General features: G+C 41.4%; 1 protein-coding gene across 1 annotated transcript; it reads left to right on the top strand.

Annotated features, from left to right (window-relative positions):
* The first annotated feature begins 6,426 nt into the window (after positions 1-6,426).
* ins (preproinsulin) lies at positions 6,427-9,427 on the top strand. Its single transcript, XM_012828420.3, has 3 exons — positions 6,427-7,554; positions 8,361-8,550; positions 9,098-9,427. The coding sequence occupies exons 1-3, from the start codon at positions 7,330-7,332 to the stop codon at positions 9,271-9,273; spliced, it is 591 nt and encodes a 196-aa protein (XP_012683874.3). The 5' UTR covers positions 6,427-7,329; the 3' UTR covers positions 9,274-9,427.
* Positions 9,428-10,719: the final 1,292 nt, after the last annotated feature.

Raw genomic sequence — 10,719 nt, forward strand, 5'->3', positions numbered from 1 at the left:
TAAACGTTCGGTGGCCTCAGGCAACCTTCTGATTAAATTAAATTGTGGTTAGGTATTTAATTAAACATTCAAAATAAAAACACATCTGTTTGATTAATGTTGATGCCACAGTAGAATGAATAACATGCCCTTTTAAGAAAACCATTATGAATCTTAGGATTCATTTTCTTCTATTTGGTGAGATAATATACATTAAAATATTAAACAAATGTAAGTGACAGAGTTTAAACATCATATGTAAAAAAAATGAAATGAAAGATTCATCAGTGAAAAGCCTCTTTCCCCAAAACATCAGCAATTTACTAAGTCTACACAACAATATTTCTGACAATTCAGTCCAACAATATTTATCAGGTGTTTTTTGTGAACATGTTTTGTTCTCTTTGTCTCTCTCTCTCTCTCTCTCTCTCTCTCTCTCTCTCTCTCTTTTACGCTGTCTCTGTTATTCTCCCTCTCTCCTTTTCTCTGTGCTATGTCTGTGAGTTTCTGCCTCTCTCTTTTCATCTCTGAATGTGTGAATGACAGAGAAAATTGCATGTTGTCTTAATTTCTATGACCGTGGCTGAACTTTTTTCTCCCACAAGCACAGCACTTTACGTCCTATTAACCATGCCTTCCTGGAGGCTCTTTGTTACAGTCAGGCGTAGTGGCAATGTGTGGTTCTGATCTGTGGAAAGTATCACAGACTCTAGAGTAATAATGCAGTATTATCCCTGGGGAATTCTCATTTAGTTCTCAACACTTTTGATTTTTCTTATCCAAAATGATCTGTGTGTTTTTAATCAGCACTCAGATGTTCAAACCTTGGAGAGCACAGTACAAAAAGCGACTTGGCCAGTCCACAGGAAGCGCACTGTTTCTTTATTTGACTGCATTTTTTTCTGGATGTTTGGAACATCATGGCATGATTTGGTATCAGATTCAGGCAGCAAGGACAGAAGGCAGAGACCTCTGTGTGATATTTCTGGACTTGCAAATGCCTCTGGCTCAGTGCCACAGTCTGTTGTGGAAGGCATTCGGTTACTTTCAGGTCCCTGAGAAGATTTCATCATTAGTCAGGGCATATTTTAAGGATATTCAGTTGTGCTTTAACACACATAACTAGACCACATCCTGGCAGCATTAGTGGGTGTTGAATGACTGAAATAGATGAAAGTATAAAAGTGCTAAAACCTGGCAAATATAGAAGTGTTTCCATCAGTAATTGAAAACTGGTGGAAGAGAGGTTTTATATTGATGGTGAGGTAACTCCTTCTATTGTAGAAAAATCTGTCAAGAGTTAAGGCATGTGGTACAATTCCACAGTGAGTGACCGAGACAGGTTTCAGAGCTTAGAGTATTCATTGTTGACCTTTCTGCCTAGTAAACTGAAACTTTGGTGCTTTGAGTTTGGGCTTTTTTTCAAAGGTAAGCCTTTGACTGTGTATGAAGTTGCTATTTCAGAGGTGAAAAAATTTGAGAGAGTCATGAACAAGGCAGTTAGGAAATAGCTTGGGGTGCCACGCTTTCTAAGTACTGTAGCTTTGTAATGAAAGGTAATCATTTCAAAGCAACAGGTTGTGGTTATTTCAGAGTAATCACCAGCTACTGAGGTGGTCCATGGAGCATCTCATCCATGTAGAGTGAGTCCTGCAGAAGTCTCTGAACTATGAGGCAGCTGCGATGTGTTTATATAAAGATCTGGCTCCTCCTGCTTTTCCTGCATGTCATGGCCTCATTCAACCAATCAAAATTGACACTCCCAATGGGGTTACTGGCCCGCCTTTCAGAAGTTACATCATTTACAGTTTTCTGGCAAATCTGGATCCTCCACCAATATTTCAGCATACCCAGAAATAAAAGTTGCTTTCTTTGATAATGGCGAGCCTTTATTTTTAGAGAAGGCTGCCTCGCCTTTACTGTGGGCAACCATTTTGTCGTAGAATCTGACTTGTTTTGAGATGTCTATGTTACAGCATCAGGAGTTTAAAATACAACAAAACCCTCAGGGTGCCTGTGCAGCTTCATATTAACAAGATCATATTCACATATTAACATGAGTTCATCACACGTTAGCAGCTGTCAACTGTCAAGATGGTTCCCTGGATAGTTGGATAGATAAAAAGCTACAACAGATAGAAAACCCCTGTGTGCCTGCGCAGCTTCATATTAAAAATGAGTTAATATTAGACATGCCTATAACAACGAACTGTTAAGATGGTTCCTTAAGCTAGAAGAGAATAGTTCACAGCCAGGTAAACTGTCATCAGACCTCTCATGTTAACTACAGTCTAGTGGGAATGCACCCGTATGGAAGACTGAATGTGACTGAGTTTGAACGAAAATGTGTAATCTATCCGACGTTGTTTTTACCGGATACATTAATGGGGTTTGTATGTGAAAGGGAGAGAGAGAGCTGAAAAAATTTGAGCTGAAAAAAAGTATTTCCGTGTTTAGGATGCACCCGAGTGTTAACTGCAGGGCTGCATGGATTTAGCTAAATCAATGTATAAAGATTAATAGTCAGGAAAATAGTGCTGTGGCCCTGAGGCAAAGTGAAAAAAAAAATACAGCCAGCACACTGCCAAATCAAATATGTCCTGGATTCTCAAAAAAGACAGGGGCATTGTGGTGGAGGGCTTCAGGAAGTGTGGTATCTTCCCTTTGGATCCCAACGCCATCAATGCTACTTCCATCACAGCGGCCAACGAACACCACAGCCGCTTACATGCCTGGAGGCACTCCCCCCCAAGGTAGAAGATCCTGTCACTGACATTGATTCCATTACCAGCGCCACCGTAGACCCTGACACCACCTGAGACACCAGCACCACATCCTCTCCAGTGGGGACCTCCGGCACCGCTCCACCTGCTGTGCCAGTTCTACATCTTTCAGCCATTGCGCTGCAATGGGTGGGATGTCTGATTTCCAATGGAGTAAGATCTGCCTTCGTGCCAGCAAAGATACAAATGCTATGATGTTGGGCTGATATTTGGTCATGCTTGTTTCCTCATTTGGTACACAAAATGTAGCAGTCAACGCACAAGGTGGTACAGTTGTTCCAAGAATTTCAGACAACACATCAAAAATAATAGACCAGTATCCTGTTCACAAATGGAAGATATCTTAGCTCTGCTCCAGTGAAGAAGATGAAACACCTTAAATTGGATATGACTAAGTCTTGCACAGAAGGTGCTATAGTTCACTCTTTTCAGAGCTTCAGTCCAAATGTCCTCTGGGATTACAGTCTCAAGTTCCTTCTCCCAACTAGTTTTGGTATTGTCCAGTTTGACATTATCCATTGACAATAAGAATGCACTGTAGAACCCTTCAACCAAAAAGGAATTGTCAAAAGTGAATCTGCAAGTGACCTTACAGGGTGGTTAGGAAGCTGTGGACTATGGCACTTAGCAAACTGACGGGCCTGAAAGTAAACAGGTCAGTTTTTATGGAGGTCATATTTAGAACACAAATCATTGAAACTAGAAAAGGTTCCATCCACATAAAGATCACTGAACTTTGCAATCCCCTTTCTCTGCCGCACAAAAGATGACAGATGTAGTCAGGTCAGATTCAACAGATCCCGTGTCACTCTGCTGGAGACAGTTTGCCCTTATTACACGTGTGACTGTGCAAGCTGGAAACACAGCAGGGAACTTCTGACCACATTCATCAGAGACAGTAGAGCTTAAATGCACAGTACCTACGATGGGAGGCGGTACAGCCTCTGATTTTTCCAACATATTCCCAACGGCCACATTTTTTATGGCCTTGTTTCCTATAAAAGAAACAAACCACTTCAGACTTCCTAGTTGGAGAACAGCGTTGACCAGTCTGGGATGTTGACCCAGAATCAGTTTCAGGAGCATTAGACTTCCACTTATTTTGCGAAAAGTTCCTAACTTTCCCTGCTTAGCACAACTCTTATTTCCAAGGAAACCTTGGTGTGTCAAGATAGCTGGATTGGTGCTGCTATTTTTGTCTTTGAGGAGATTTTGGAATAATTAGAAGTAATCTCCTCCTATCTATCTATTTATTTTTTCTCAATTTTTTTTCTTTCTGTCTATATCTTTAACATCTCCATCTCTTTCTAAATTTCATCCATCTCTATGTTTGTCTTTATCACCTTCCCCATCTCAACTGCCCTCACACGGCTTTGCTTTTCTCTACTTTTCCCTCCTTTCTCTCTCTACATGCATTAAATGTTTTTTTCAGCTTTCTGACCATTTATTTCATACATTTAAATGTATTTACCTTATTTTTTAGAACTGTTTTGCCCTCTCTTTCTCTCTCTCTGCATACATTACATTTGACTTTATATTCATTTAAAATTTAAATGTTTATTTTTTGCTTTGTAAGCACTAGTATTTCCTTCAGGAAATGCAAATCTAATTTGGAATTGTATTTCTGGAAAGTGAATGATTTAATACTGAAATTGTAATGCCCAAATTATTGCCATTACTGCCATTGCCACTTGTTGACTAGGCTATTCACTAGGAAACCTTTGTCAGTGACGACTGTGCTGTTGTTGGTATTACAAGGTAAGTCAGTTAAATGTAAGCTATTAAAGCTTCTAGTTCTAGAGAAAAACTGCAAATATACTCTAATATACATACATACAGTATAATATAAATAAATGTACTCTAATAAATTCTAGCTATAATGCCTCTTTAAATTAAGAACAATATCATGAAATTGTTATGCGAGTGCTTATCTTAAAATTATCTCTTACTGAAATTGAAAAACCTCAAAAAAGAGAATGAGCAGGCAGCTGCAGCTCCATCAAATATCATTTCAACATTTCAACTCAGGAGTGGACCCAAGCAGGCAAAAGTATTCCATGGTCATTTCTACATTGGATGGAGAAAGCAGTCAGTATTGGGAGATTTTACGGCCCTCCACACTGTGGCAATTTCTTATCTTGTGGTCTTTATTCTCCATGTATTTCCACACCAGACAAAAACAAGTTGTGACTACAAACTTTCCATATCTAAGGGAAGCCAGAGGATATGCAATTGTGTGCTGTGTAACCCTCACTTCTCTCCTGAGTGCCTTTATTAAAGATGAGCTAGTGACAGACGGTAGCATGTGTGGATTTTAGCACCCATGCCGGAGGCTGCAGGTTTGTGTCTCTGCAGACGCAGGCAATTACACAGAAACGATTCATAACATAACATCACATAAGGAGACATAATTAGCAGGAGCAATTCTAAAATAGAATGAATTGAAAGAAAAGTGGTAGCAGAAGGATAGATTTCTAAAGAAGAATAAGTTAGATAAATATGATGCTAAAAGGAGAACAAAATCAAAAGAGCAGCACGGAAGAAGAATTCAGAAGGGACTGAGCTAAGAGACTAATCTAAGAGCTTAGTAAGTGTATGCAGTACGCAAGCACAGTTGTGTGTTTTTAACCTGGAGTGAAGAGACTGTTTGCAGATTAGAATAGACACAAATCAGGGCTAAAACGAGCACATCCACAACAACGAACTGGAGTCAACTTCTGTGTCAAAAAATGGTGCCTTGAAAGCTCTTTCAGTCGTTTTTTTTTTTTTTTACATTAGCTAGAGTGAGAGGTGGCTTCTGGCTTACATGGGCAAGACAAAAGGGCCATACACACTTTAATGCCTCTTGGGTTCAAAGTAGTTGGGAAATAATTTCAGGTAATTATGGTCCAAGAAAGGTAAATAATGGTTTTATTCATCAAGCAGCTGTTTTTATGGCAGTGAATCAACACTGAGAGAGAGAAAGAAAGAAAGAAATAGCGTGAGAGAGAGGGAGTGGAGGAGGGAGAGAGATGGAGCAGCTTGCCATCTCCTGTTGTTTCAGACATTTTGTACAGTGTACTGCTGTGAAAGTGCAGAAGAAGTGGGCACAGGAGAGCAGAAAAAAACGTCAGAAAGCCACCCAGCGATAAGGTCAGAATGGAGGAGGATGCAGAAGGTAAATTTACCTTTCAGGAGCCAAAGCATATGCGCACACAGTGTGGCAACTTCTGTTGGTTCAGTCTCTTGAGTTCTCAGAGTTTTGTAGTTAAAAAAGAATGAGCCTTATCCAGCCTTACTCAGCTTTCAAAACATGTATTTATACAGGTGAGTATATGTAGTTCGAAGCACTAAAGAAGAAGTCTTTAAGAACCCTAGAAGTAAAATGCATGGTGTGTGTCACACTACACTAACAGGACCATTAGTGCCCAGTGGAGAAAGCTGGGGGACCCACAACACCATTAAAGCACATGAAATGGATCCATACCTGGTGTATTCACTTAGCATTTACATATTTCATTTTTTGCTTACTTATGAGTAACCAAAGTGGGGGAAATGTCTGGTTTATTTTTACCTTCACTCAAAAACTCTTAATGGTTTTGACTCCTACCCCTGGCGGTTTGCAGTACATCACGGCAGCCTCTGTTGGAAGCAAAGCCCAAATTAAGATCAGTTGTTTGACATTTGAAAATATCAAATGGTAATGAACTCCAGTCACTCACTAAAGGTTAAAGATGTTGTTTTACATGTGATTTTTGAAGTGTTTCTCATTTTCCCTGATGCATATTCATTTATCTAAAAACAATAGGCCAAGCCAGATTACAAAACAAATTGCTCCAGCATTTACTTCGGTCTGCTTGAGAACGTTGCAACGGAATCAAACCAACTAGCTGAATGATGTGGTACATTCAAGATCTAAGAGAAAGTAATATGTCAGACTCGAGAAAGCCTTTTCAGCAATAACTGCACAGTGAAGAATTGCTATCAAAACTAAATGGCATTGAAACCATGAGGTTAGTCTTGTCAGAAGACTGGAAACATGTGTGAAATGACACGACATGATGGGTAGAACACAAAAGAAATCCTCACTCAGGGTCAGAAACAGTTACAGACAAATAATTACAGAGGGAGAAAACTGACCAAACCACAGCACCCAGAATGATGGACCGTTCGTCTGCGGTCACACATCCCTGCAGATGTGACGTAAAAAAGAAAAAAAGAAAGCAAAATATGTCAAAAATAGAAAATGCTGTCAGGCATGGGAAATAAAAATTACAGCAGAAAAAAAAATGTGCCCAGTGATGTTTTGGAGATGAATGTGATGAGTGGGAACACAGAGAGCCCATTCACCAGCCGTCCTGTGTGCATCTCCGTGGGTAAACACGCGAAGCGTTACGCCGCAGCACGGCGAAACCTCGCTAGCTTCCGAGAACAGACCAGTGGTCCACGGCCTCACTACCTTAGGCTTAATGTCAGCCATGCTGACGCGATCCAGCGCACCTCCACCGCGGCGTTAGCACTCAGGTGCTTGACCTTTGACATGGCTAACACGAGGAGCAAATATGTCCTAATGAGACAAACGTGCTAAATGAGGCGCACAATTTGCGTCCGACAGGCACTTATCTCTTCTGATGGCTGTTTGCTCATGCTGCTCTTCTTTTCCGCTGACCTGTGGGGAAAAAGGCTGCTGGCCGGGCCCTGCTGCTGGAGGTATATAAGACCAGAGCTCCTGATGTTCATCCTCAGCCTTCTCCTCCATCTCCACCCAGAGGAACACCTTCACCTCCACCTTCATCTCCACCCATCAACACAGGTGAGGCTCCACCACTCTTATTATCTGTAAAGGGCACAAGAGGTGAGAACGTAGCGTTGGAAGTGAAAACTGGCTGCTATCTTTAACAACTCTCATCGCAGAGACTTAATTAGTGGCCTGCTCTTGGGTCTATTAACATTCAGTCCATGCTTGAGCTGAGGAAAGATCTTTCTTAAAAATGTGAGCTCTTTATCTGGCAAGTTAACAGGCGTTAGATTTGAATAATGCAGAATAATTTTAAATAATTTTTTAACTGAATTGAGAACGAATTTTAAACTGAGCACATCAAGTGTACAGCTGTTAAGGCTGCATGCTGGGGTGAGAAACGTACCAACTGCTGAAGCATTTGGGCCTCTGAGACTCACAGTTTCCATGTGCCAATGGAAGCATAACACTCTGTTCATTTAATGCATTTAAATCATGGCTATTGCAAAAGAAAAGAGATATCTTGCAAACAACACCTAGGTCATGTGTTCAATACCCAGAGGGCACATAGCACACTCCTGAAAATGTCCATGTGGACATCGCTTTGGACAAGTGTCATTAATAAAAAAGGAAAGATGCTTATTTACTAGTTAGTAAGTTCAGAAAAGATGGCTCTTTTGTGCAAAAATTCGTACCTAACTATTAAGTCTGAGCCTTTAGATTAAGCACCATTTCGCTCGTGTGTTTGCGCATGCATGTGTGTTTGTGTCTGTGTGTGTTGGTCATATTCATAAGCATACCATGCAGTACAGATGTATATATGTTTCTTTTAGCTTGACGATTGTAATTAATTAGTCTTTGTTTGTGTACTTGTGTGACAGCCCACCGTTGCCATGGCTCTCTGGTTCCAAACAGCTGCTCTGCTGATCATGGTGGCACTGTCGTCCACGGGCGGTGAAACCGCCGCGGCCCAACATCTGTGCGGCTCTCATCTGGTGGATGCACTGTACCTGGTGTGTGGAGAACAGGGCTTCTTCTACAACCCTAAGAGAGAGGCAGACCCCATCCAGGGTAAGTCAACAGGAGATTGAGAGAGAAAGAGAGAGAGAGTGTGAGAGAGAGGGAGAGATATAATCAAACATCACAGACAGGGAGAGAGAAAGAGATGGAGAGGAAGAGAGAGAGCAAAGGAGACAGAGATGGAGAGACTGATAGAGAGAGAGTTGGAGACAGAGAAAGATAGAGAGATGAGAGAGAGAGAAGGAGAGATAGAGAGGGTGGAGTGGGTTGGAGAGAGAGACAGAGAGAACTTTGACTGCACAGAGGAAAGAAAAACAATTGGGATTATGGGGGAAGCACAAACACACTGAGCACACGTTGAGGTTCATGAGAGCCAGATCTCCTCCATGGTGATGTTAACTACTGAACAAATTCTCCTGACGGACTCTTTCTCAGTTTCTGTTTTAGCACAAAACAGTACAATAAGGTTTCTGTGTGTCCTGTGTCCTGTCGTGTCCTAGTCTCGTCGATACAATAAAAAAAATAAACACTATCAATTCACTGTCAGATATTCCTTTGAAATGTGGATATGTAAAACCCTGTTTTTTTTTCCTCTTAGGATTCCTCCAGCCAAAATCCGGCCAGGAGAATGAGGTTGCAGAGTACCCCTACAAAGACATGGGAGAAATGATTGTCAAGAGAGGGATTGTGGTGAGGGGGATTGTGGAGCAATGCTGTCACAAGCCCTGTAACATCTTCGAGCTCCAAAACTACTGTGCCTCTCTCCGCAGCTGAATCACCCCGAGCACCAGGCCCTACATGAGGCACATGATGAAAAGAAGAGAGAGTAAATGGCCTTGCCCATGCTTTTAATCAATCAATGAGAGCTTGAATCATCATTTGGAGAACCTATGCTGGCCATTTAATAAAGCATGTACAAAAATAAAAATCATGCCACAGTGTGATTGGTGCTGCTCATAAATAAATTAAGATAAATAAACTAACAAACAAATAGCTAAAAAAAATAGCTGCTTGATGTCTGGGTCACATCACCATTCATTTCGAGATGCCTTGATACTTACAGTCAATAAGGAGGGTGTATTTGTGTGTATGTGTTTGTGTGTGTGTGTGTGTTGGTGTGTTTGATAGGCATCTGGAACTACTCAGGAAAGGCGCTCCTCAGTCTAATCAACTGCTAAATACACTGTTTCCTCATTAACATAAGATCCCTTGATTACACCTTAGAATTAGTGTAATTATCCTTTGCTAAAATTCCACGAAGCCCATATTAATGAGGGCTTCTACCCCACGAATCCCTTCAATGGTGTTCTAAACTGGAGATGCAATGTGTTTGCTACGCCCCTCTCATATCAATCACCCAAACTTAATTTAAAGAGTTCCTCTCGTCAGCTGCGGCACTTGCTTTGGTGGTCGCTCTTACCCCACCACCTCCCCTGACACCACCTGCCTTCCCTTAGTATACAATGGGGGTGTATGTGCGGATCCTGCTTGACTCCTGCTAGCACAGATGACTCCTAGACAATCCCTGCAAGGCATTTTAGGACCCTGGCCAGAGACCGTGTCAGACACGCTTTTCTGCTTGCATGTGTTAAATTGGGAACTTGGATTACTTGGAAGTAGGTGCACAAGGAAACAGAACGCAGCCAATTATTTTTGTGGTTTGTGTGTGTGTGTGTGTGTGTGTGTGTCTGTGTGTGTGTGTGTGTGTGTGTGTGTGTGTGTGTGTGTGCGTGTGCGTGTGCGTGTGCGTGTGCGTGTGCGTGTGCATGTCTGTCTTTCATTTATTGATTTCTTTTTACATCAACCAATTGATGTCAATTCCTCACAATATGAGAACATCCTGACCTGGATTCTGACTCAAACACAGCAACATTCAAAAGTTGAATGTATTTACACAAGTCAGAAACACATCAGTACGTTGACTTTAGGTACAGTCATACACAGATTCTTTCAGAGAGAAAGAGAGAGAGAGAGAGAGAGAGAGAGAGAGGCCCAAACAGAGAGAGAAATGAACTGAGAACAAACACGTGTGGTAGATATGCAGATATTTTTATTCCATGGTTGCCATGGCATTCTTGACGGCTCTTGCCTGTATGCGACTTATCCAGAATGAGCTCTCTCTCTTGACCCAACTCAGGTAAATTGCCTGCAGTGATCAGGAAACGGGCCAAACACAACATGTTCTATTCTTAACCTTTGCTTGTGTCTTAGCAACTATTA

This window comes from Clupea harengus, chromosome 8 (assembly GCF_900700415.2).
Source record: "Clupea harengus chromosome 8, Ch_v2.0.2, whole genome shotgun sequence".
In the NCBI taxonomy this organism is placed as follows: domain Eukaryota; kingdom Metazoa; phylum Chordata; class Actinopteri; order Clupeiformes; family Clupeidae; genus Clupea; species Clupea harengus.

Bases quoted from the DNA above. Each gene is read 5' to 3' on its own strand.
- ins (XM_012828420.3), top strand. From the start codon at position 7,330: ATGAGGCGCACAATTTGCGTCCGACAGGCACTTATCTCTTCTGATGGC. The intron at 7,555-8,360 runs GTGAGGCTCCAC...CTTGTGTGACAG, and splicing joins ATCTCCACCCATCAACACAG to CCCACCGTTGCCATGGCTCT. The intron at 8,551-9,097 runs GTAAGTCAACAG...TTTTCCTCTTAG, and splicing joins AGAGGCAGACCCCATCCAGG to GATTCCTCCAGCCAAAATCC.